Here is a 27,813-nt window from a genome sequence, read left to right as displayed (position 1 = left end):
AATGTTACTGAATGCCCATTAGACTTCATAGTTGACTCCATTTACAGCTATGTTTACTGATATGTTACTTTAACTCAATCCAGTGAGTCTCTTAAATGGTGTACTTCAATAGCAGATTTTCAGACAGGATAGATGTTGAAGGTGTTTTAAAAGGGTCCCCGAACATAATTTTACGTTAAATTTACAGCCAAAATACAAGAAACATATTTTAATATGTCAAATTTCCTGTACAGGTATACCTCAGTTAAGAAAGTAAGAGTGTGCCATACGGTTACTTTGTTATCAGAAATTTTATTATCAAACACAGATATAACATGGAATATGTAGCCTAAATATGTGTTCCAGAACCTAAGAAAAGGGGGGCAATTTCAAAAATGTTCTTAACTACTAAAGAAATAACATTAAATGACCCTAGTAATAAATTAGACATTTCTTTAATAAGCATTTCTGAACAAACAGTCAGATGCATTAGAACTTAGTCAGGTCTTGCCACAACTTTAGCTCCAGATATCACCAGCATACCCCACTGAAGCCCTTAATCTTTCTGTTAGCTTAAAAACATTTCTCAATGTCAGCTGTTGTCACTCGATTGAACACACCACTTCACTCTTCCTTTTCTTTCTGTTCTACCCTCCACATTGCCTGCATTTTAATATATACAGAATTCATTCACATTTCATTTTTGCCCCAGATGGTTGCTTACGGTTGTATAATGGCCATGCAGATGCCACACAAGGCAAACTCTCAAACCTCTTCACTGTGGCTTTTGGTAGTGCAAACAATGCTCTCTTTGAAGCAAGTTCATACTTTGAATTGCTTCCACTGACTTACAGAGAATGGCTAAACAAATATTGCATTTTTAATCATTAAGAAAATAATGATATATATGAGATTTGTTCTCAGAGGTATACCTTTATATTATAAATTATATAATGATATGTTAACAGCAAAACGTATGTAATATATCCATGAAATTGATGAGTATGATGATTATAAAAGTGGATAAGAGCTGTACTGTAAGTATGCCCTGTGTATTTGACATATTGGAAATATATTATTTGTATTTTGTATTTTATAATTTGATACGGGAAATCTGTGCCGGCCTCTTCATTGTAGCCTAGGGATTAAGTCCCACTCCTTTACAGAATCTTGGTTTGTGCAGCACCTCATTGGATAGCTCTGCAGATACACATTTCCACTTCCACTTGTTTCCTGTTTAGCAGTGTCACAGCCAGGACCTGAGGAAATACTGTGCTGTAATGCACACAGAGTGCACAGTGTAAAAAATTAAGCATCAATCAACCTCACATACCGAACCTGCATTTAAAACAATGTAAACAATCAAAACAAAATGGAAACAGGAGTAATAACAATCAAACATAAACCATATTAAGTGCTGATTATTTCTCACTTCCTGCTTCCTGCAGGTGCTGTTTCCCTGTGTATCCTCAATTATCCCCAGAATGTTATCCTCCAGGATCATGTTGTTAATATCGTGGCAAGTCACGTGGACGGTCAAGTCCTCATAATGAACACTGGGTGAAGAAAAGCACACTGTTGGCGTGACAACTCCTTGGCGCTGTCCACTGTGGCACCTCTCTGATCTCTAGGAGATGATAAAAAGGAAGGAAAACCCCACGAAGCCCCTCCCCTGCCCCTTCCCCAGACCCCTCCCCTAAGCCATAGAGTGCCATTCCCTCCAACCAATCCCTTTGTCCATCCCCTCCACTCGCCTAACCTTGCCCTGATCCCACCCCACCCCCTGCTTGTCCCGCTCTACTGCATCTTCCTCTCTGTGCCTCCACCCCCCTCCCACTCCCCCTCCCTCTTCCCACTCTACTGGCTCTTCCTCTCTGTGTCCTTCTTGGTCTTGTTAATGTAGGCCTCAAAGAAGAACTGGCAGAAAAGCACAAAGTAGCTGAGGTACATGAGCGAGGACCAGACGATGTTCTGCACATGTGACGGGCACTCCTGGCCCTGCTGCATCCAGGAGAACACCAGGTAGTTCACCATGCAGCCCACTGCCATCTGGGTGATCTGCGTGAGCGTGATGAACATGGCGAACTTACGCGACACCCGGAAGCCAGCTGCCCGCAGGGCGTAATAGGAGTACATGACCGCGTGGACAAGATAGTTCATGGTCATGAACCAGCCGCCGCCGGCCACCATGTCCTTGTAGGAGTACCAGGAGTAGAGCAGGACCGTGATGTGGTGGTACCAATGCAGGAAGATCAGCTTCTGCTTCCTCAAAACAATAAAAAGGGTGTCCCCTGGTTGGGGGGGGGGGGGGGGGGGAGAGCAAAGATGGAGATACAGAAAGAATTTTGTTAATCAATGACGAATCAACTGACCAATCTTACAACATCATACCTTCATGAAGAGTCAGATGCATAGTCTCAAAGAAACCTGACTTCTGATGGAGAAAGAGAGAGATTATGAGACAAAGAGAGAGAGAAAGCGACAGAGAGAGAGAGAGAGAGACAGAGAGAGGAGAGAAGGAGACAGATTATGACTTGGCTGTCCTATTGAGTCCTATTGTGTCCCATTGAGCTGAAAAACATTGCTCCTGTGGGAACAGTGGAGTATTCCTCATGTGCAAGCGGTGCAGTGTTTCTGTGGGAGCTTTGGAGTGTTCCTGTGGGAGCGGTGCAGTGTTTCTGTAGGAGCGGTGCAGTGTTTCTGTGGGAGCGGTGCAGTGTTCCTGTGGGAGCGGTGCAGTGTTCCTGTGGGAGCGGTGGAGTGTTCCTCATGTGAGAGCAGTGCAGTGTTCCTGTGGGAGCGGTGCAGTGTTTCTGTGGGAGCGGTGCAGTGTTTCTGTGGGAGCGGTGCAGTGTTCCTGTAGGAGCGGTGGAGTGTTCCTCATGTGAGAGCAGTGCAGTGTTTCTGTGGGAGCGGTGCAGTGTTCCTGTAGGAGTGGTGCAATGTTCCTGTGAGAGCAGCGCAGTGTTCCTGTAGGAGCGGTGCAGTGTTTCTGTGGGAGCGGTGCAGTGTTCCTGTAGGAGCATTGGAGTGTTCCTGTGAGAGCAGCGCAGTGTTTCTGTAGGAGCGGTGCAGTGTTTCTGTGGGAGCGGTGCAGTGTTCCTGTAGGAGCATTGGAGTGTTTCTGTGGGAGCGGTGCAGTGTTCCTGTAGGAGCGGTGCAGTGTTTCTGTGGGAGCGGTGCAGTGTTCCTGTAGGAGCATTGGAGTGTTTCTGTGGGAGCAGTAGAGTTTTCCTGTGGGAGCAGTGGCAGTGTTCTTACCCAGCTCTGGCGCCTTGCTCAAGACGAAGGCATAGGCCCAGAACTTGCTGACTGGCCCGTTGTAGAAGCTCTGGTCACATACTGACTGCTTCAGCCCTTTGGTCATCACAATGTACATCATGTAGCTTCCAGTGCGGGCTGCTCCAAATATACTGCACAGGGGGGACAGAAGTTAAACCCATTGCATGAAGCAAACTATCCCAGGCATCAGTCAAGCCTTTTATATCCACACGAGCAGTGTTCTACTCTTAACATGATGAACAACTACAAAATCCATAAAAACCCTTTCATCAAAAATTTACTGCAATGAAATGACTGCAGTGTTTAAAAAACAAAACACATCAAGATTCAATATTTAAGGAATATCTTATTTAACAAAAATACTGTGCATTCTACACAAAATATATTAAGAACTTATTACATTTATATTTTAATCCTGGTTGTGTATATGTGCTGGAGTGTTGTAACATGATAGTGCAATTCCCTCACTGTCCAGTAGGACAGCCTGTGTCCCTAAGTGTGACTCAGCACTGAGAAGGGCCTGTGGAACCCTGTGCAGAAATGAAGCCTGATTATCACTTCTGAATATGCAGTTCTGTGAGCATTAATAGGCATAAATGTCTGCATGGTCCTGAGAAAGGAAACACGGAGACAGGGGGTACACAGGGTCCTGGACTCAAAAATGAACTATGTCTCAGTCTGTATCTCTATATATTAAAAAAGTCTCACAGGCATACACACACATACGTACACATACACACACACACACACACACACACACACACACACATACTCACAAACATGAACACACTCAAGCTTGCATGACTCCTTCTCTAGCAATCCAATGACAGTGCTACACCCCTGAATTTCATTTTCTATGCACTGTATTAGTGTTGCTCTCTGTGCTGCTCATTACAGCATGTGGAATACCTACATAGTTGAAAGCAGCTGTACAGAGATGGTTGCTAGGTGCTGCCTGTATGGGTTTCTAATGAGATACGTGCTGGTCAGGGCACTGGTGTAGATCAGATTTAATGTGGTCAGTGCTGAGGCCCGTCTGACAGTAACTGGCTGGACTCAGGCCAAGTCAGTGACTAGGCAACGAACAGCCTGATGTAGTTGCAGATCTGAGAGGCTGCAGTCCAGCAGTCCTTCTGGCTCTATGAACCACTCATGCTAAAGTGGATAAAGATTAGCCCAGACATAAAGCCTTTTAAGAGCCTGACTGGTCCCCTGCAGTAGAGTACAGCTTCTTCTCCAGAGGCCCATCTGATGTACTGCAGATGGAGTGATGCAGAGTGATGTGCAGTCTGATATACTAAGCAATGAGTGATGTGAAGTGATGTCCTGCAGTGAGGGATGGTTGCACAGTCTGATGTAGTACTGAGGGAGTGACACGCAGTCTGATGTACTACTGAGTGAGTGATGCACAGTCTGATGTACTACTGAGTGAGTGATTCGCAGTCTGATGTACTACTGAGTGAGTGACGTGCAGTCTGATGTACTGCTGAGTGAGTGATGCACAGTCTGATGTACTACTGAGGGAGTGATTCGCTGTCTGATGTGCTGAGTGAGGGAGTGATTCGCAGTCTGATGTACTACTGAGTGAGTGACGCACAGTCCAATGTAGTACTGAGTGAGTGATTCGCTGTCTGATGTACTACTGAGTGAGTGATGCACAGTCCGATGTAGTACTGAGTGAGTGCACGATTGTCAGAAGAGGAAAATGTAATTGTTCCGAAGTGCAAGATTAATAACTTTCCTAAACAGAATACTAATTCAATATTAAATACAATTTTTAATTCAATCAGAACACTTTTATTTCTATTAGTAAGAGAGCATTGTCCTTCAGGAACATGGTACACAATTAAGTACTAAAAAGTTTTGCATTTGAATTCACAACTTGATTTAATGAATGCATTGAAACAAATCTCTGCTTTGCATTTTGAATTTTGTATTTCTGAACATGTATTACTGAATGTAGTTCATTATTTAAGTTCACACACCTTACCTTCAGATTTTATAATTCAATTTTACAGTTCATTAAGTTTTGAGTTTGTAATTCACATTTACAAAATTCAAATCCAAGCTGAAAGGTACAAATTTAAATTCCACTTTCAGCTGCATTCATAGTCGGTTTTCAAATTGAGTTCTGAAATTGTATTGTAAGACAGCACATCCAGGGTGGGTATTTCCTCTTTTTTCTTTTATGTGTCAGCTCACATTCTACTGAAATTGGGCTCAGAAGAAAATGCTATTTAATATTTAACATTGTGTTATGGGCTCTACTATTCCATTTTCAGTCCAATACTCAAATTCCAAGACACTGTTTTGGTAGTAAGCGCAAAAATATTGGTTAAACACATGTCCAATTAACATCTTGTTTTCTGGATGAAGACAATGCTGGTGTGGGAGGGAAGAGAGACGCCATCTGTCAGGATTACCCAGCCACCTCTCTGTGCTGTGACAACAATTTACTTCCACTTTGAAATGACCACAGCATTTTCTTTCTGAAGGTCAGCACTGCGAGTCTGTGAACCCACAGTGGCCTGAGTGTGCAAACTCAGTGGTGTTCTGTGGGAATAAACTTTTGCTGAAGATGATCAATCCATATAACAGGGACCTCCAGCTCCAGCTCTGGTCTTTTCCAACTCTTACAAACAAATTTCCCAGATTCTACATCTTAATAATGTGGGAAGATGCTCAGTGTTCTGAGAATTTGTTTCACTGTGCTTTACGATTTCATCCTGGTTAAAATAAGCAAACCTGTACAAGACTGCAGGAACTGAGGGTGATACAGATTTATAGAGGTGTACTTTACATTATGATACATAAAGTAAAATGATCTTTACACACACAGTTCTAATTTAATATATACAGTTAACTGAAGCTTGAAACTGTAGGTCCATAAGTATTTGGACAGTGACACAATTTTCATGATTTTGGCTCTGTACACACCACAATGGATTTGAAATGAAGCAATCAAGATGAGATTGAAGTGCAGACTTTCAGCTTTAATTCAAGGGGTTTAACAAAAATACCATATAAACCGTTAAGAATTACAGCAATTTTTATACAGTCATTTTCAGGGGCTCAAAAGTACTTGGACAATTGACTGAGAAGCTGTTTTATGGCCAGGTGTGGGCTGTTCCCTCGTTATTTCATTCACAATTAAGCAGTTAAAAGGTCTGGAGTTGATTCCAAATGTGGAATTTGCATTTGGAAGCTGTTACTGTGAACTCTCAATATGAGGTCCAAAGAGCTGTCAATGCAAGTAAAGCAGACCATCATTAGACTGAAAAAAACAAAAGAAAACCCATCAGAGAGATAGCAGAAACATTAGGAGTGGCCAAATCAACAGTATGGTACATTCAAGAAAGTAAATACAGAGGGTTTACCACAAGGTGCAAACCACTGATAAGCCTCAAGAATAGGAAGGCCAGATTAGACTTTGCCAGAAAACATATAAAAAAAATCCTGCCCAGTTCTGGAACAATTCTTTGGAGAGATGAAACTAAGATAAACCTGTACCAGAATGATGGGAAGAGAAGAGTATGGAGAAGGTAAGGAACGGCTCATGATCCAAAGCATTCGACATCACCTATGAAACATGGTGGAGGCAGTGTTATGGCATGGGCATGTATGGCGGCCAATGGAACTGGGTCGCTAGTGTTTACTGATGATGACTGCTGACAGAAGCAGCAGGATGAATTCTGAAATGTATAGGGCTATACTATCTGCTCAGATTCAGCCAAATATGCTGCCAAACTGATAGGATTGTGCTTCACAGTACAGATGGACAATGACCCAAAACATACTGCGAAAGTAACCAAAGAGCTTTTCAAGACAAAAAAGTGGAATATTCATTTATTCATTTATTCAATATTCTTCAATGGCCGAGTCAGTCACCTGACCTCAACCCAACTGAACATGCATTTCACTTGCTTAAAACAAAACTGAAGGCAGAGAGACCCACAAACAAGCAGCAACTTAAGACAGCTGCTGTAAAGGCCCGGCAAAGCATCACTAGGGAGGAAACCCAGAATTTGGTGATGTCCATGGGTTCCAGACTTCAGGCAGTCATTCAGTGCAAAGAATTTTCAACCAAGTATTAAAAATGATCATTTTATTTATGATTATGTTAGCTTGTCCAATTACTTTTGAGCCCCTGAAAATGGGAGGGACTGTGTATAAAAATTGCTGTAATTCTTAATGGTTTATATGGTATTTTTGTTAAACCCCTTGAATTAAAGCTGAAAGTCTGCACTTCAAACACATCTTGATTGCTTCATTTCAAATCCATTGTGGCGGCACACAGAGCCGACATCATGAAAACTGTGTCATTGTCCAAATACTTATGGACCTAACTGTAAATAAAAAATATTCATGCTAAATATTTTTAAATGAAACTCAGGGAAAGTGTTCAGCTAGATGTACTGTGCACCTAGTTGATTGAATTTATGGTGTTTATTTACTGTGGTAATGAAATTCCTCTCCAAACACTTCCCCTGGGTCTGTTCCAGAAGTACCCCAGACCCTTCTGAGGAAGACTGACCTAAATACAGCAAGGGTTAGGGACCACAGGACCAGCGGCTTCCTCAGCTCAAACTTCTCCCTCTGCTTCATCAGCCGGCGGCCTCCCAGGATGCAGGCAGCGTAGAGCGCGGAGAAGAGGAAGGACTTCTTCCTGCAGGAAGCACAACAGCGGGCATGACTGTGGCTGCACGTTGGCCAGCTGCACAAGCACTTGGCTGGAAATGCCAGCCGACAGCTTTGAGCAGAAATTGCACATCCTACCAAGGACTTCCCATTGTCACTGTCCACTCACTTCAAACATAATATTTAGAGTGGGGGGAACATGCCATCCAGCTTATCTAGGCTCATTTCTGTGCCTACAGTCCAGCGTGAATCCAGCACTGTGACAAGCCTGATTTTAATCACTTGAAGATTCTTTGCTTCTGCTATAAATCTCGGTGAGCTACAGCAAGCATTAATATGTCCTACTGTCTGCGTGATATTCCAACTTCCAATTTACACCTATGTCCTCTTGTGTGGCTGACATAACCACGCTTGAAATGGCTTAAGTAATTCAATGTATTTGTTTTTTTGAATCTTTAAAATCTTGAACTCTCAAAACAAATCCTTCCCTGAGTTTGCTTCTGTTGAGACTGAAGACATGTCTTTGTACCTAGGGGTGAGAACCGGTTCCAAATTGTCCAATCCATCGGAATCGTATGCCTCTAAGGTTATCAATTCCTTTTATCGATGCCGGCATGTTTTTCTGACAGTTGCACGTAGGTTCTTTGCATATGACGTTACAAACCGGTGTGCTTTCTAGATGGAGGGCTGGCAGCTGGAGGCAGGTTCTGAGGCAAGTTAGCAATGACGACCATCACTGCAGCAATGCCTATGGTTTGCGCTGTTTACGGCTGTTCCAACCAAACACATCTGGGAAAAAAACTAGGGCTACTTTCGAGTCCTGAAAATAGTGGTACACAAAGGGGAGAAGTTTAAAAACAAACAGAAACATAGCTAGCTAAATCTGCGATATTGTCACCCTGTGGTGTTTGTTCTGCAGCTATACTAACTTCCTGAAAAAAGAACCTTTGCTACTTTCTAACAATGGCAATGTTAGAAAGTAGCATGCTAACATTAGCTACTGTTACCAAGGTTACGGTAGCTGGCTAGCTAGCTGTTGGTCAGCTAACATTACAAGCATAGCTACTAATTTCCCACATCAATGTTACGAACAACATGCTTGGGTAATGTTAGCTGACCAACAGCTAGCTAGCCAGTGAGAAATTAGTAGCTCGCTAAACAGAAATTAGTGAGAAATTAGTAGCTTGCTAAACAGCTAAAAAATACATAGCTGGCTGGCAACAAAGCGAAACATTCAAAAAATAAAACTCTGGTTTTTCTTCTTCTTTTTACACAGACTAGACACAACACCAGCTCTGTTTTTTTTTTAATGGTGGTCACAAAGTTTTAGTTGATCTTCTTGGTCATGATAATCCCGCTCCCAGCCCCTGACGTAAGCAGTTCTTGGTTCTACACCAGCAAAGTGTTGGTGCCGCTCTCAAACCAGTTTTCCTGGCAGAGAGCCGGTTCTTTGGCTGTCGAAACGCAAAGAACTGGTTTGAGATTAGGCACCGGCTCCGAACCGGCCCTAGAACTGCCTTGGTGGAAAAGGAGCCTGTGAGTTTTTTAAACTTCTCCCCTTTGTGTACCACTATTTTTGGGACTCGAAAGTAGCCCTTGTTTTTTTCCCCGATTTGATCGGTTGAAACAGCCGTAAACAGCGCAAACCATAGGCATTGCTGCAGTACTGGTGGTCATTACCGACTTGCCTCGCAATTTTAGTTAGCTAGCTAGTTAGAATTGTTTATTTTATCAGTCAGTTTTATATTTGTTTTCCAAGTTATATCCTTTTAGGAAAAGGAGCATTGTAATTTATTTTCACATGTTCAAATGTTACTAGGCAGACATTCTACACTGTGTTCAGACTGAGGGATAATAAAACAGCTGCGTTGACACTGAAAACCTGTGTAGGCCTACTTTTTTCCACACAGAAAATTCATCAGGAATCAATAAGGGAATCGATAAAGAATTAGACCGATAAGCAGAATCGGTAATGGCATTGGTATCAATAAAATCTTATCAATTACCATCCCTATTTGTACCTAATGTAAACTAATCCTGGCTTGCACTCTCACTGCTCACATGGAGAATGTTATATGTGACTATGCTAAATTTATGTAAGGAGGGAAGAGAATAGATTGCAACGCTCCCCCCGGGGCATACCACTTCCCAGAAGCCATTGTTCAGATGTGGTCCCTCTTATTGTTGCCTCTTATATTCTGTGCTGGATCCACTTTAAGATAACACAGTTAAACCCTGCAAATTTAAATTTTACATTAAGTACTTTCTGAAACTTGAAATAATAACAGAAGCAAAATACATTTGGTAATTTACTCCATAATCCATAATCAAATCCATAATCTCCCTCTGTGAAAACAGTGTTGACTATTGTCTTACAATATTATTTTTTCTAGGAAAAGTTCTTACTTGTCCATTATGATAGATTCTTACATGAGACCAGGCTAACATCACCAACCTGTAGTTTCCTTCATCATTACCATGGATATCAGATGTAAATAAGTAAATATGTAGTCTCTTCTCTGTCGAAGTTCTCTGCAAAATAATTTTATCTACTGTTGTCAAGGCAAAACATTTTCCTATTTTGACAATCAACCTCCTCTAATTTGATTTTTTCTGTTATTTGAAAAAGACACCTATGTATTATGTATTGGTTAGAAAAAAAATGGTCTAGACATGAATTCCCTGTAATAGTGGAGATAACACTGCACGAGAAAAGAAACCATTTACTCCTGTTCAAACTGGCCACATCCTGATATTTTTCTTCTGTCTCTCTTTCCAGATAGACTTCTTAGATGCTGTCACGGACCATAGTGTTTAACATCCCAGGGAATCCCAATTGCCACTGCTATATTCTGATAGTCACTCTTCCATTAAGGCCCTGCTCACTTTCCATAGTAATCCACATCTCCTTGTTAGGATTCAGTTCCCATAATTCCTGCACATTCAGAGTCCTTAACCTCCCGTTTTGTTCTATTATTTCTGACCAGATTATACCCATCAATGCTGTACTCATCCCCAGCTGTATCTATAGCCCTCCCACATTTATCACAGAAATGCTTACTGTAAAAATGTATTTTTATACTTCTACCATTTAAACAGGCACCTATACTACAATATATTAATATCTACACTACAAGTGTACAAACTCCAGTCCTGTTAGGTATAGTTTGAGTACTATTGTAAGGGAAAATACAAATACTTTTTCCATAAATGGAATCATCCTACTCCAGAACATACACTACAGGTCTGGGGTCAGCACTTTCCACTGTGCCAGCTACTGTGGCAAAAGTATTCCACAGCAGGCCATTACATCAGCAGCTCCAGTGCAACAGGAGACAGGACTCCATGCTTTCAATCACACTTTATAGCTGCACCAGAAAGCTGCTGCTGCTCGAGGGAAAGGAATGCTACCTGAGAGAGAAAAACTCCAGTCCTCTGCTGCTGGCCTGACCAGCTTGCGTCACATTTACATGCACCTGAGTGTACCAAATACTGGTGTCAGGGCTGACATTATGAGGAATATTATATTTGACACAATGCCTCAGATGAAAAAAACTGCATGTTTGTGGAACTTGAGCTAGAAGGGACACACAATTGAAATAGAAAATATGGGAAGAGCACAGGCCTAATAGACACACCCACTCCTGAGAGGCATGCTCATTCCTGACAGACACACCCCTTCCTGACAGACATACAGACTGCAAACATGAGGAACACTGAAGCCTGTGAGGAAATCCTTTCCTCTGAGCAACTATAATGAATGAAAGGAGCAGCTGAATACTCAGCTAAGTTGCAACAGAAAATGCCTGATAGCACTTGTCTGGTTGCATTATGAAGATGGCCCTTTGAGCGGCTTGTGATTGGTATATTGCAGCACAGCTATCAGACTATTCTTTCACTATGATGTTTTTTTTTTTTTTACTGAGCCCAAGTATAACTGCACTTTAAGGTTGAACAAAATGCACGGAATAACATTCTGAACAAATCTTCATACTTCATCATAATAAACTTGATTCCTTAAAAACAATTTGAACTGAAACTCATCTGTATTCACAAAGGGGAAAAAATCCAACTGAATCTGGCAGTCAGTGTTAAATGGCTTATACATAGCATTCTACCAACAAGATTACTTTAGAGTGAACAGCCTTGCTGAATAAATGGCTAGCTTGGGTGATGAAATTCACTTCTGAGCTTGTGAACGCTGGGCGTAACCACACTTATCCCTTAAGTATTCAAATTATATTCACTGGACATTCATGGCAGACTAGACTTCTAGCAGTAAGAAGAGTCTGACATTTATTTATTTACAGTATTTTGAAGGGGGTTTTATTTTTAATCCAGAGGCACACTTGGCCTATGATTAAAAAGGGTTTCTGAAAGACAGTTTTAATAATTTGCACATATTGCCTGCTTTTCTTTTTCGTTTGCTGTTCTTACTAGTAAACCGATTTTTGTCATACCAGATGTATCTGTGTGTTGCTCATACAGTTATGCTAGTCTGGGTTTTTAGGAGATATACAGGTTAGTTCATTGTCTGTCTCAGGCTGGATCTAGAAAGGAATTCAACTCTGGTCATGTAACATTTAATCTAAGAAACCTACTTTGCATGTCTATCAGTTATGTTGTGTTGTACTTGCATGTTGGGCCAGGTGCACATTAGTGGTCTCAGCCTTGTGTGTTTGACATCAGCTCTTGTTCATGTGTGGATGATGGTTTCCTTTTTTATGTAATGTTTTTGTATCATTTTGCTGGATGCCTTTTGTGCTTGACTTCTGGAGTCACTCTGGATAACAGCATCTACTGGATGTCAACAACGTAAATGTAATGTTGTATGTACCCATCTTGTACTTCGCTCCAGATAAGAGCATTTATGAATGACAGCTCTACCAGAAACAACAGCTTTATGAAGATCTCAACATACAGTTATTTATTGAGACTGGGTCATGGATGTGTAGATTCAGCACTGTGGTAATTTTTGAGGCTGTTGTTTTGCAGTTTTTAGCAATTATCCTTAATCCTTAAGTGACTGTGTATTCCTATCAGCGAACTTCAACTTGCAACCCCTGTTCCTCTTTCCTGATGCAGTTTTTCCTTGTTTGGGGTAAACAACATGATTGCCACATGATTTACATTATGGTATATGTAATTCAAAACTACACATTTAAAGAGAGTAAAGATCTATTTAAAATGATCCAGATCAATGCTGGCCCAAATACAGTGCCCCATCACATTCCTGTTCAGTACATTGCTCGTGTTTCATTACAGAGTCACTGTTGTCACAATGTTTGATGATACTGTTACAAAGAACCCATCAGACGCGTATACAATAGAGGAGTGTGTGCAGTGCCCATTACGTACAACAAATCAATGGAAACCCAACACCGACCACATGCTACACCAGGATGTTGCCAGTGCTGTCTGTGTGTCTTCAGTCCAATTCAATTTTATCTGCATTGTACTTCTTACAAAAGGAATTTGTGCAAACTTTGTGAGCTTTATAAATTTCCCGGGCCTGAACCCCTACGAGCAAGGCTACAGTAACAATGACAAGGAAACCTAAAAGGAAGACACCTTGAGCAGACCCCAGCTCAAACGGAGAGCCCATCTGCCTCTAGCTGACACCAGGCAGCCAAATTAGGAGGGTAGTAGGGAGGAAAAAGTCTGAGGGGGGGGCTGGTCAGTGGAACTACTGGTTAGCTGGATCAGGTGCCTGGGTGAGTTCAGGTACGAGAGCAGGTGGAGCTGTAACAGGCTGCTCATTCTCATATCTGTAGTGCCAGAAGATGCTTTAGACTAGAGCATAAAGGAGAGTGGAGCCCTTATTTGGGAGATGTACACTGATGGAAAGAGGACTGACTACATGAGAGAGTAGAGAAGAATAGTGTCTGTGCAATAAGGAAACCCCAACAGAATAAGGCTATGGCAGCATATTTGGGATGGGAAGCAAAGGGCTGGCACAGTCATGAGGAAAGATCTGAGGCTGTCACCACCAGGTCACAGCTGGAACTGCTGAATACTCTCCACTTCTGCCTGCCAGGGTGTGTGGGGACAGCGCAGTAGGAATGGGGACGGTGGTCAGACGCACACGGGTATGGCCATGCATGGCTCTGCCGCTCACTGGTGCGGATGGCACATATTTTAGCAGAGTGGTGTGAGGTGGAGGGAGTGGTGGAGCTATGCCTCCTGTTTATTCACATCAGTAATGTAGGGAAAACCAGCCAGGCGTCAGCTGCATTTAGGGCTTGCAGCCAGCAGTGTGGGAGATTTGTGATTTGTTATTCTTATTTTTTTTTTAAACCGGGAAACAACTTGACATTTTTGCTTCTGTTGCCAGTGAGGTGCAGGCCAGACCAACCTCCTGGAAGAATTACAGGCCAGGACTAGCACATCTCCTATCCTGCACTGGGCAGCCAAGCACATCATAAGGCCTCAGAGCTGCACACCCAAGAGACAATGCAACCATTTTATCTGTCAGACCAATAAGCTGAGGGACCTCTCCCACTAAAAGGTGTGAGGCTTGGGTACTACAGCATTAAAAATCCACACTGACTCTAAACAGTGACTAACCTATGCCTATGCGACCAGCTATGTGAAAATCGAACATCGAGTTTTGTGCATCTCTGCAACACTGAAAAGTCTGAAAAGATGGCCACATTCTGAGGTACTCTGGCATGGCAACAGCCTTCACAGAAGTACGCTGGCATGGCAACAGCCTTCACAGAGGCACAACAATACGGTAACAGCCTTCACAGAGGCACAACAGTATGGTAACAGCCTTCACAGAAGCACAGTAACTGCTTTGATGGAGGTATGACAGCACGGTAAATGAAGGAGAAGGAGGAATGCAGTCTAGCTGAGCAACAATCCCAGAATTCCTCACCCCCCATCCTCCCTTTCCAACTTTGTCTTTCATCTTAAGCATCCAAGTCCTGCACCTGGGAAGGACAGTGCCCCCTCCTAGGGCTAATTCAATGGACTTGGTGTGACAAACACAAAGCAAGCATTCCACAGGAAATACGACAAATTCTACAGAAGGATTCAAATCTGGCCAATGAGACCCAGATGCAAGGAGAGCTGGGGCACCGGGACTCCATTTAGTTTGTGTCAAGAAGCTGGCTGATGCTTATCATAAAAAGCAAACGGAGGGAGAAAAACTTATCAAATAAACTTAACAAATAATTTATTTTAAAAGAACCAATCTAAGCACACAGCCACAGCCAAAATGCTGTAAAAATGCTATGTCTCTAGCAGCAGCCACACACATACATAATCAATTGCTGATTACACAGGTGAGGCTCATTAACCAATGGCTGGCTCTCAAACACAGACAACTAACAATTACATTACATTACTGCCATTTTGCAGACACTCTTATCCAGACTAACTAACACAGGTGACAATTTTTACATGAATAAATCCATTTTAATATTATCCACTTATACAGCTGGATATTCACAGAGAAAATGTGGAGGTACCTTGAAGGGTACATCAGCAGTGCCCCAGCAGGGAACTGAACCAGCAACCTCTGATTTTGAGCCCTGCTAATTGAAAAGAGCTCAGTTATGGATGAATTATGGATGAAGAATCCTTAACAACACACACACACACACACACACACACACACACACACACACACACACATACACACATACACACACACACACACACACACACACATACACACAAACACACAAACACACAAACACACACACACACACACATTTAAACTACAAACAATGAAACAAGGAAAAAATCAACGGTTTTGGGGGACAGGTAAAGGCGCCTCCATCACACATTCTGCTCATGCAGTCACACCCCTAACCACTAAAGACAGTCCAGGACATGAGAACACAGCTGCTACTCTCTGCCTACTCTTACTGAATGGTTTCTGTAAGAGAAGCAGAAGACACAGGTGTGATGCATAGAAATGGACTGTGCTAATGATACAGTTGTACTGAGAAGAAATTGACTGTGTTACTAACACTGACATACTGTGTAGAGCTGGACTGTGTTACTAACATAGGCATACCACTGGACTGTGTTAATGATACAGAAATACTGCAGAGAACTGCACAGAATTCTGTAGCCTGCCAGATTTTCTGCAGATGGGGCTGAATACATATTCATCTTACCTGTCCAGTTCTTTCTTTTGCTTGACTTTCAGCAGATAATAGTTTTAGCTTATTAAGAGCTTATCCATCTGCACTGAGAGGGAAGAGTATTTATACATGTGTGACAGGGAAGGAGTGTAAAAATAAAAGCTTTGCTAAGGTAAGCACCTGCCAAATTATTTCTGCTTTCACCTTCCTTAGAGGCAGTTTTTAGGTAATCACCCATGTCCATAAATGTACAGGTGCTTTAGGGAAATATCAACCTGCGACGCAGAGATATGCTGCCTCATGGGCATTTAAATCTGCCTCAGTAATACTGAAAGCATTTGCAACCTATTCTTCCCCCTATACTTACCAATAAATTTAATGACTGTTATTCTTTGGAGAGTGTAAGGAGACACTGAGGACTGGGGTGCAGTGAATGTTGTATCAATAAGCACTTCATACAGGAGGTTTCTTTCTGTGTTACCTGCACTATTTTCTGATTACAACCATTTTCACATTTCTCCTAGGTCTTCTGCATCGCTATGGCGTAAACAAGGTGAATATTTGCCTCGCTAATGAAGGCTAGGCCTGTGCCCTAGGCTAGAGGGATATGTTCTGTGCATATGTTCTGAGGGGTGTTCTGTTCATCTCCACAGGCAGTCAAAAGTAAAAAAACATCACCATTAAAGCACTGCTTTTCTTATGAAGGAACACTCCACTATGTGAATTCCACTGACATGGGAACACGCTGTGTCCACCTCCATTGGTCTCAGTACAGTTGGTGTTATTCAGCTGGCTAACATGCTCAGAGCTAGCTCCACCATGCTCGCTCAATTTCGACTAACTCTCCTGCAGGATGGCCTCTCTCTCCTCTCCCTGTTGGCCAGGGCCAAGTCTGTCTGAGACTGCCAGGGACCCTAGGGGGAAGGGAACTGCATCATCCTCACACTTAGTAGCACAAGATTCTTTCCTCCCTGCTAAAACAAAGCTGTTAGCATTTATGGCACAGTAATTCACAGGGAAGCTTTGTGTCATCTGTGTATAGGCATGAAAACAGCATGCAGTCTACATCTGCACTGCATTTCCACATACCTGCTAGTAAAGGTGTGTGATCTGGTTCTCAAAGTGTAGAGGAATATCTGATACTAGAATGAACTTGAAATGGCAGATCCAGCAGAAAAGCACACTCCCTGCTGTATAGGATCAGTTCATAATAACACAAGCTATGTGGGTTACAGTGTCACATGCTGAGGCCGCAACCACTTGCTGCTTAGTGTGTGGCCTGAGAAAGATGCAGGGGCGGGGCCTCAGCAAAGACAACAAGCTCATCCAGCAACATGCCATGGATCAAATGGGGTGGGGTCACGAAGCACAGACAGAACACGCTGGCCACACCTAGCCTTCATCCTGAGGGTGAGAGGTAACCAATCACACAGAAGTGACTGATCACTCTAACACAGAGGTGACTGATCACCTGAACACAGAGGTAACTGATCACGATGGATGACTCTAACATAGCGGTGACTGATCACTCTTACTTAGAGGTGACCTGTGAACATGAAGCCCTGTTTTCCCCATCAAAGACAGGGGTGCAAGACAAACTCCTGAGGTATACTCATAAGAAACTCAGAAAGCTTCATTTTGCATTTGCTAATGATTGGAGCTGCTCTGACAGTCTTATCCAGAGTGACTTACATAGCTTAAAGACCACATTCTCTGTTATCCATTTATATAGTGGGAGCCGTATATGGCAGTCCAGCTTAACTGCACAACAGCAGTGACATACCAGGGAATCAACCCATAAACCTTATGACCCTCAGCATTACCACTACTGCACACTGCTGCTCCTTACCACCACACCACATTTCTGACCTGCTCCTTACCATCACAGCACACTGCTGCTCCTTACCATTACACCACACTACTGCTCCTTACCATTACACCACACTGCTGCTCCTTACTATTACACCACACTGCTGCTCCTTACCATTACATGACCCTGCTGCTCCTTACCATCACACGACACTGCTGCTCCTTACCATTACACCACACTGCTGTTCCTTCCCATTACACCACCCTGCTGTTCCTTACCGTCACACCACACTGCTGCGCCTTACCATTTCATGATGCTGCTGCTCCTTACCACTGCACCACACTGCTGTCCTTCTCCTTACCCACTACAGCACACTGCTGCTCCTTACCACTACACCACACTGTTGCGCTTTACTGCTACACCACACCACTGCTTGTTATCAATATATCACACTGCTGCCCTGCCCCTTACTACTACACTACTCTGCAGTCTGGCCCAGGGTTACAAATCACTAATCAGTACTATGATTTCAGTCAGCAACTTAGGCACCCAATACAGTTAATACAATACAGTAAAATCTCATCAAGTATTATCAATTATCAACACATTACAGAAGAATGTTACATTTACAGAAAAAGAAAAAAAGGTTCAAATATTAATGAATTAATTAATGAAAGAATGGGTGAAAAAATGAAACTTACTATGAACTGTATTAGATGGACATGATATAAATCTCTACTGAATGGGCAATAAATGAATTTGTATTGAGACTTTTCAGCAATATTGTTGCAGTTAAGTCATAACCAGGGGGTAAGGACATTATCTTTCAGCTATGATGAGGTAAGACTTGGCAAGATATCTTTCCCGCTGGTATCTATTAGTACTATTAACTGGAGGTGTGAATCTTCACCGGTCTCACGATTTGATTCGATTACAATTCAAAGGGTAGCAATTTGATTACAAAACAATTCTCGATGCATCACGATGCACCTTGTCCTCCATGTTTTTTTTAATTAATGCAAGAATACAAGCCCTCAGATTTGAACTGTTTTTACTTTTCAACTTTTTGTTTAACCCTTTTGCGCATATGGTCACACCGGTGTGATTTGCCATTCAGTGTGTATGCTAAAACCGGTGTGATTAGAAAACTAGATTGGAAAAATTCTAGATAATCTTAGCTTTGAAGAAACAGCAATTTAATGTTAAAAAATATAGCAAATGCTGACTGAAAACTATGAGAAGCTTAATAACGCTAATGAAAATATAACAAACCATGTAACATAACACGCACGCTATATAGCATAAAAAATAAGTTACGTGTGAAAGGGTTAAATAACATACATGCCAGCATACTGTTTTTTTCATAAATAAAGTAACTAAAAAGTACACCCCCCAGCTTTTATCACTTGTGCCTGGTGTGATTGGAAACATGGCAGAAGGAGAGCAACATATCCAGCATCCAGAGATTAAAAACATGCCCAATATCTTAAAAGCAGATATTTGGGCACACTTTGGTTTTTATGAAAATATAGGCAAAAATGAGCTTGACAAATCATATGCTGTGTGTAAGACCTGCCGAGCCAAAATTAAATACTTACAGCCAACCATACAGCAAGCCATGGTATCAACGTTGCTGCCGAACTCCGAAAGGGCAAAGAAGATTACCCAAGCTATTGCCGAATTCATTACAAAGGATCTCCGTCCATATTCGGTTTTGGAAAACACTTTCGCTTCCTTCTCCATACCTTGGAGCAAAGATGCAGAATCCCATCTCGTAGTTTTATCACAGACACCGCTATACCTGCTCTGTACAGTGATACAAAAGCCCGAGTGATGGAGTCAATGAGAAACGCAAGCCGAGTGGTCATCACCTGTGACTCCTGGATGTCCATCGCCATGGATTCATCTGTAACTGTAACTGCACATTACGTTAACGATGACTGGCGGGTGCAGTCGCATGTGCTACAAACTAGAGCCATTTACAAAAGTAGCATGGGTGCTGGTGGAGTTATTGAAAAATGTTATCGAAGAATGGCAGCTCACAAACAAAGAAATAGTGTTCGTTACAGACAACGCTGCAAACATGGTGGTTGCTGCTCAGGTGGGTAAATTCCCACATGTCCGATGCTTCGCGCACACCTTAAATCTGGCCTCTCAGCATGTGTTGAAACTTTCTTCTGTGTCAAGGCTACTGGCTAGAATCAGACGGATCTCGTTTTTCCACCACAGCACCACTGCAAAGCACCATCTTCAGGAGAAGCAGAAATTACTTGCTCTCCCCTGTCATAAGCTGAAAACTGATGTTAGCACCAGGTGGAATAGTGCTTATGGAATGATTTTTGGAGCAACAAGTAGCTATCTGTGCCACCTTGCTGTCTCCTGAGGTGAGAAGAGCAGGGAGTGACATTTGCACTCTCAGTGAAACAGACGTATCCAATGCTGAGGATGCTGTTAAGGCCTTAAAGCCAATGCAAGATGCCACCACATTGATGTCAGAGGAAAGCAACCCAACAGTGTGTCTCATTGCTCCTCTGAATGCACAACTTATCCAGAACATGACTGACAATATTGGAGACTCGCCAGTGATCCGAGACATTAAGCAAGCCATCAAATTAGACCCCCAGAAGAGGTACTCTAGTGAGGAGGAAAAGAACATCCTTTATACAGCCTCTACTCTTGATCCCCGTTTCAAGGGACTGCCATTCCTCACTGAAGATGAGAGACTGGAGACATACAGACAAGTGAATTCTGAGGTTGCATTATTAGAGGTAATTTCACCATGTTTTATTTGGAATATATGTAATTAAAAAGCATAATCATTAAAATATTAAACATGGCTTAATATAGATACTTGCTTGTTCCAAAAAACAAGGGTTGGGTTGGGTTGGTAGATAACTGGAAATGTGTTAACTGCTTGTTTCTGTTATGTTCACGATGCATCGTAAAAATGATTTTCCCCAGATCTACTATTAACAGCTGCCATTGGTGCATCACCCATTGTAGCGATAGCTGCATGTACTTTCTTCTTCTTCCAACAACTGCTCGAGTCCCTCCCTAATCCCCAACACATCTGTTTTGAGAAAAGGATGGATACTGATCCAAGATAAGTGCTTGTTCTCTCATCATTTCTTTCCATACCAAGTACAGCAGCCATGCCACAGCTGCTTAGCTTGGTATTATTTGCAACCTTAGGCTTTTCCAGGCCTTACTGTTCTACTCTACAGCAATCAATATGTTAACTGCATAACTGAGTCTAAATGGCATGATTGATCCATTTGCTGATGATCATATGACCTCGAGTGATGAAGAAGAGGACTGGACATGGATCGTCATGGGGCACTCTCTGAAAAAGGACCCAACACACTCCCACAAAATGAATCCTGTTCCAAATATACTCAGCTGTGGGTACGAAGCCATGTTACTGCTGGCATTATGAATCCAGAACATGTACTCATGAGAGCCCAGAAGGCGCTTACGTCAATAAGCAAACAAAGTAGGGAAAGCAGTCCTCTGGGTGCACGTGCAAATTTGAGGGTTTCATTACCACTGAATCCCTTTCCATCTGAGCTTGACTAAAGGCCTGAACTCTGGTGCTGATGTAGTCTTAAGCAGAGTACTCAGCCCAGCCTGTACAGCAGTGAAAGTACAGCTTTTAACCAGTACAGGGAAAGAGCATCTGCCAAACACAGTGTTATATATGACAATGTGAGGTTCCTTAAAAAAAAAAAAAAAAAAAAAAACACATTTTACATGTCAATCTGCAATTCTCTTCAGTTGTAGCACACAACTCACACTGAATTGCCTGGCACCCAGATCCCTGCTACCTGTAGGTCCCATCAGCCCACCAACATCAGAAAACGGGACTGCAATGCATGCCCCTATCGTCTACCTCAGAGCACTGCATCCTTTCTTCAAAGCTTGGCCAAGGAGAAGAGGACATTCATTTTTAAAACATTCATATTAAATATAAAAATGGTGCACACATGGAATGGCCTGTCTTCATAGCCATTTACTGCCCCCTGTAACAGTGGCAGCAACACTTGCACTACAGCAGCTCCAAAGCACTGTAAGGGCTCAGGCAAGGACTCAGTCGCAGACCAAGAGAACTTCAGGTTCCAGGCGGGTTTATTAATGACGGCAGGCAAGTTGCGAAACAAAAGCAGGCAGGGTCGAAAACCGGAAGGCAGTCCGTGGACAAAAACAGGGTCGGTAACAGAAGCAGGCAAGGTCAGGAACCGGGCAGGCAAACGATCAGGCAACGGGACAAAACAACAGGCAGAAAACGAAGACGAAGGGCAGGCAGAGTCAAACACGGAGAATTCAGAAATCCAAAAAACTGTGAGAACGAAACAGGTACGAAAACGCTGAGACGAACTGGCAAACAAGACAGGAACAAGCAGGGTAGAAATAGGGCTGGGCTGGTGGGCAGGCAGGCAGGTGAAGGTAATGGGGCAATCAGGTGGGCGGGGACCAGGCGGGGAGCGGGGCGGGGCTGGAACACAAGGAAAAACAAAAAGCACATGGACAGGGAAAAACAAAAACACCACAGCTAGGGGGGCGGAGCCCTGGCAAGTGCTGAGTCATGGCCAAGTCCTATGAAAGGCCCTTAGGGCTGCTCTGTGAGACAGCAAAACCAAAGGAAAATTATACATTATACACACATGTCCAACTAAATACAAATACTTTTTGCCTTTTATGAAGAATGTATAATTCATTTGCAGCCTCAATTATATTTACATGTTGAATAATAACCACATAGTAAACCTCGGCCATTACCAGAGTCAGGCCTTGGTGGCCTTTAAAGGCTTTCAAAGATTTATACCTATACCAGAATGCTGGTGACTTCACTTTGCTAATTAGAGTTGGCACAGCAGAATTATTATGGAATCCTTTCCAGTTCCAAACAGAAGGGATTTAAGGCATATTGACAAATTCTGTGACAAAATAAAATCTTGGGGAAGCGTTTGGTTGAACAGATGAAAATGTAAGTTTCTGAATCTGCCTTGTGAGGGACACAGATAAGGCGTTTACTTGTTATGTTCTGCCAAAACTTTTCTGTGCTGTTAGTTTTCAAATACATACTATTTCCCAGAAATGTTTAAAGTCATGCCTAATTCTAACCAGATGAATGTGAACCCTTGTCTCACTGGTTAAGGGCTGGGTTTTTGTACATGCCGACAAGTCCTTGCAGTGGTTCTTCTTTATATCTGTTAGATGTCCTTTACAAACTTCATAACATGGATGTAACAATGCTCTCTGGACTCTTCTCTGGTCTAACTAACATTGGGCAATGCTCTTTGAAATACAACACTAAAGGTCTCCTGTGTGGCTTAGTCAGAAAGATGCTTGCCTTTAGGGTACTCTGAGTCTGAAGGTACTATGACTCGGGTTGGAAACTGGCCGTGTCATCTATGAACAATGACCATGAGCTCACAGTGGCAGAACAAATTGGCTTCATTCTACCAGGGATAGGGATGGTCATGTACCACAGGGGTTTCTCGTGACACTACTCTCAGGCACCCGTATGACTTAACAAATGCTTGTAATTAGCTCAGATAATGCTTGTTAAGTAGTGCCTATCCTCCAATCAGTGCCTATGTCAATTGGGTTCACTGTGGAACCTGTAGTGTGAAAACAGCCACACTGGCATGCAGATAAATCAGGGTGTTAGATTTACTTTGTCCTGCACTCCCACACTGTGACATCAGATTCAGATGGTGATTACCACCTGGGTTCAGAATGGGTCAGATTATTCATGAGATCCATCAAGGGTCTGCTGAAGGAGAGGCTGACAGGAATGATATGGCCAATGAGGAGAAGTGACATGGCGAAATCAAACACTGCCCCTTCTACTTTTGACAGTGTGTTGACTGCACTGTCCTCATGTGGGTCACTGCTTGCACAATAATTTAATTTCAGCCATTCTGCAAACACAGCTGTGTGAGAGAGGGTTCCAGAATGTCTGAAACTGTAAATGTTTAACATCATTTGGGAATTTAACGCTACCAAATACTGTAATATAAATACACATTAACCACTCACCAAGACAGAACATGCTCCAAGCTTGGGCTGAGATCATTATTTCTGGTAAGATTGCTGCTCATCATTTCTGTGTAGCAAACATGCTGATCTCTGATCTTTAAATGAGAAGGATGGGCAGACACCGACAGTGTGAGATGAGCCCATTCAGGTGATATGATCAGTTTTTTATTGTTCTGATGCCCTGAAGCACACACAGTATTCATAACAAAAGTTTCAGACTGCTTGGCACATGATTACTAAACATTAATTGCATGCTACGTTGAATTGTGAAGTCAACTTGCTGCGAACAAACCTGCCCCTACTTAATCTTGCTCAATCAAATGCACATGCTTGATTTACCCACATGTGTACATTTATGTCTGCTTCATCGTCAGTTTAATTATTTATTCCCATAGTTCCAAAAAATTCCAAGCTGTAATATTTTCACCAGGTAACTTCTCATATCCAATAAGTGCCGTAAGTAGTAACATGATTTACTGCCAATGATAAAAATGTATACCGCAGTAACCCTCCAGTGCAGCACCTTTGAACTGGCTGACTAGCTGGCAGGTGAAAGAGTGACCTAAGTTATTACTAATAGTTTATTTGGGTACCAGTGATTAGTTGCTACATTTGCTCCGCGCACGTGGATATGACAAAAGTTCTCTAGAGCAGCGTTTTCCAAACCCCTCCTGGAGGACCACTTGTGCTGCATGTTTTAGATCTCTCCCTGCTCCAACACAACTGATTTAAATGATCAGTTTGTTATTAAGCAGCTTCAAGAGTTCCTAACGAGTTCATAACATTTTAATGTTACAAACTGCGGCACATAGTGCTGTAACTTTTCCATCAAACCGGTATCACCTCAGCCCCTTGTGTTGCACCTACAACTCATGCGGCTGCTGCAAGCGGCTCGACATAGACAAAACGCGTTGATGCGGGGGCATTACGGAACAGTCGGCACAGACCAGCTGCGACGTGATTGGTCAGTATGCTGTCAGCAGACATCAGAAGATAATTACAATTGGCTAACCGGTACCACTGACGGAGAGACACGCTGCCTCTTTTCACTCTTGGTGCCCAGGTTACATCGTAATACAACGCAAAATAAACGTAGCTATTTTACTGTGTAAATTCCATTTAGGTATTCCACATAAACATTCGTGAATTAATTTGCAACGAGAACGCTGTCGTGCGGTACATTCCGCCTTAGACTTAGCGAAACTGTGGTATCAAATGCTTAATCAAGCGTGTACCATGCTCACGTAACACTAACTAGCCTACTACATTAGTATCAATTACCGAAACATTAACAGCCACACCTATGCACTCACGCTGCGATCAATACAGCCTTTTATGTTCTTTGTTAGTGTTTTAAATAACACAGGAAATGATTCGCTTTTATTAAACTTTCGTGAAAACGTTTTAATGGTTGGGTAAATTGTAAGGGTTCGCTGTTTTATGTATACTCTTAAATTTGCTTAAATGAATCTAAGAATAATGCCACTGTGGCCGTACAGCTGCATACATTAGATAGCAACTGCTGCCATAGAAATAGCCTTGACACAGCAGAGCAGCAGTCGCACATGCAAGGATCTCAAAGCGCTGCGGAATCCTCCACTCGCTGGAAGGGGGTTGTAACTGTATGTTATTCATCTTTATGAGCAGGTTTTGCACACAGCAGTAAGTCACCGCCTTTTGTCATCTTCTCAGGAGAGTTGAAGGGTCATCTTACAAGCATGTTAAGCATGGGGCATTAGCCTAAATACACTGAGCACATCCGCTTCGCGTTGATAGGTTAGTAATGGAAGAAAACTACAACAGTGGTGGCTAAAAAAATCAGACACCACTGTATCTAAATTTGCACTGATTACTGTGTCACCAAATTGCAGATTGTTGCAGTGAGCTGATTACAAGCGGAACCTGATTACCATGCCAGGAGAAGCTAACGTAGCTAATTCGTGGTGTCTTAGGCTTTCTACCAGAAAGCGCGAATGAGATAACCGCAATTATACAATACGTGCTTAATTTCACCTGCGCCGTTTTGTTGTAACGCAATGAAATGTGTCGCACCAGTCCAGCATACCTCGCGACGGCCTGTCAGCGAGCTTCGTTTCATTCAGACCTGCGGGCCAGGGCAGCGCACCTAAGAGGATGAGCTTCTCTTGTGTCATTGAAGGAGACAGACAGCACAACATCACCTTGAATACCTGGAATCTGATTACAGCAGCGATTCCTAAAACATCACGCGGTTCTTTCTTCGAGGAAAACACTGAAACTCGTATATTACAAAGCACGGCTTCTCTGGCATAAAACAAATAAATGCTCATGTAGTATTTCACCACCGTCTGCCACACTAATGCATACACCAGCGACCGACATATCAATAGATTCCCTGCTTATGCATACACTCAATGTCATATCATACTATATGGCTGCCTAAACCGCTATAAAACGTGATTTTTTCATATCAGAATGCATAGCTACCTAGCTAGGTATTCTATCCTAGGACATATCAACATTCACAGTACCTGCATACATAGATAGCCTTTAGAACATAAAGGCACATGGATAGCACATTTGTCGAAACCGACTTCCGATCATTTTCCCATCGTGTGAATACCAAATTAACCCGTACCAACAGAATCAATGCCTCCTCCCACATTAGCTCAAATGGTATTTTAAATACCTACCAGTTTTCTTGCATCCATTGGATGGCTTCATGTTCATTGAACTGTCTTTCAAATTCGTACTCTTGCAGAGCTAAGACTGACATGTTCTCTCGGCGTTTTCTAGCAAATTAATATACAAGTCGACTATGAGGTGACAAAAGTATTTAATTTAACTGGTTCCCCCTTATCTCTCTGACTCAGCTATACCCCTTATCTCGCATCGCTCTCGCCGCTGCCAACAACTCTTCCGATGTCTCCACAATGTCAGTCTATATGCCCTCTGCCGCCTGCCGGCATACGCCCTCTCCCCCAAGAAGATGGAGGATTCTAGGTCCTAAAGCCTTAAAGTTGAGTTCCCTCCTTGAGCGATAGGCTACCACAACTGCAGTCGTATGTTGTGATAAAAGGTTGTTGGAAAGGCAGCCGACCTTTTGGAATGCAATCAGGTGTGAAGCAAATACAATTTTTATCAAATACCAAACTCCAGAGACAACGCGATTATCTGGTGTTATCGCGAATACATAGTTGTTTTTTTTTTTTTTAGATGGGTTTGACTAATGTAGATCTGTCTTTCCCCCTTGTGTGAGCAAATAGTGTCGTAAATGTGATGAAGTAAGGTAAAGTCCACGGTTAGTTTAAATATTCTCCACAGACTAGCTGCGGGATACACCTCGCATCAGCACCGCTGGGAAACATTGCACAATGCCTCGCCAGAGTGTAGCCTATTCGCTGCGTGCATGGCAGGAGCCCGCGTCGGACAAAGCACACGGGCAAGGTTCACAGGCCTGTTTGAGCCTGAATTAAAATAATGGAATAAGGACAATGTCATCCTGCAACATGTCCTGAGGATATATTAACAGTATTGTGTATAATAATTACTATGCTTAACAAATAAAATATAACAATATTATTTTTCATAAGGGTACACTTTTGATAAAGTTGTGCCACCTGAAGCCCAAAACTGAAATCAAGTTTCATTTCATTAGAGGGCCAGTTAGTACGACATATTTCAAACTTAATGAAATTTAGATGAGTAATTTGTAATGCTGTGTTTGCTACAACACTTTGCTTTATGCCTTTTGTGTTATGCCAATATTATCTTTTCTATTGTTTTCCAGGAGTCTCTCCCTGTTGTCTCCCCAGGAGTCTGTCCCTGTTGTCAGGGAATAATTTTACAGTTTTTTTTCCAATTGGCCTTGGTTTTCTGATATTTTGATTTTTTTGATCTCCTCTGGAAAATGCTCTTTTCTGTATGTACACTTTGTACTTTGTGACTGCGCCATAACAAATAAAGATTAATTGAATGATTGAT

The 27,813-nt window shown here is 42.4% G+C and overlaps 1 protein-coding gene across 1 annotated transcript; it reads right to left on the bottom strand.

Annotated features, from left to right (window-relative positions):
- Positions 1-1,774: 1,774 nt before the first annotated feature.
- On the bottom strand, positions 1,775-26,750 carry elovl6 (ELOVL fatty acid elongase 6). The gene is made up of 4 exons (XM_036551597.1): positions 26,523-26,750; positions 7,796-7,927; positions 3,241-3,392; positions 1,775-2,270 (listed from the first exon to the last, which is right to left on the bottom strand). The coding sequence occupies exons 1-4, from the start codon at positions 26,603-26,605 to the stop codon at positions 1,837-1,839; spliced, it is 801 nt and encodes a 266-aa protein (XP_036407490.1). The 5' UTR covers positions 26,606-26,750; the 3' UTR covers positions 1,775-1,836.
- Positions 26,751-27,813: the final 1,063 nt, after the last annotated feature.

Source organism: Megalops cyprinoides, chromosome 18 (assembly GCF_013368585.1).
Source record: "Megalops cyprinoides isolate fMegCyp1 chromosome 18, fMegCyp1.pri, whole genome shotgun sequence".
Taxonomy (NCBI): domain Eukaryota; kingdom Metazoa; phylum Chordata; class Actinopteri; order Elopiformes; family Megalopidae; genus Megalops; species Megalops cyprinoides.
The sequence above is the reverse complement of the archived record's forward strand: the minus strand, read 5'-3'. Positions and strand labels throughout refer to the sequence as shown.

Bases quoted from the DNA above. Each gene is read 5' to 3' on its own strand.
- elovl6 (XM_036551597.1), bottom strand. From the start codon at position 26,605: ATGTCAGTCTTAGCTCTGCAAGAGTACGAATTTGAAAGACAGTTCAAT. The intron at 7,928-26,522 runs GTAGGTATTTAA...TGCTTCCTGCAG, and splicing joins CAATGGATGCAAGAAAACTG to GAAGAAGTCCTTCCTCTTCT. The intron at 3,393-7,795 runs GTCAGTCTTCCT...CCCCCTGTGCAG, and splicing joins CTAACCCTTGCTGTATTTAG to TATATTTGGAGCAGCCCGCA.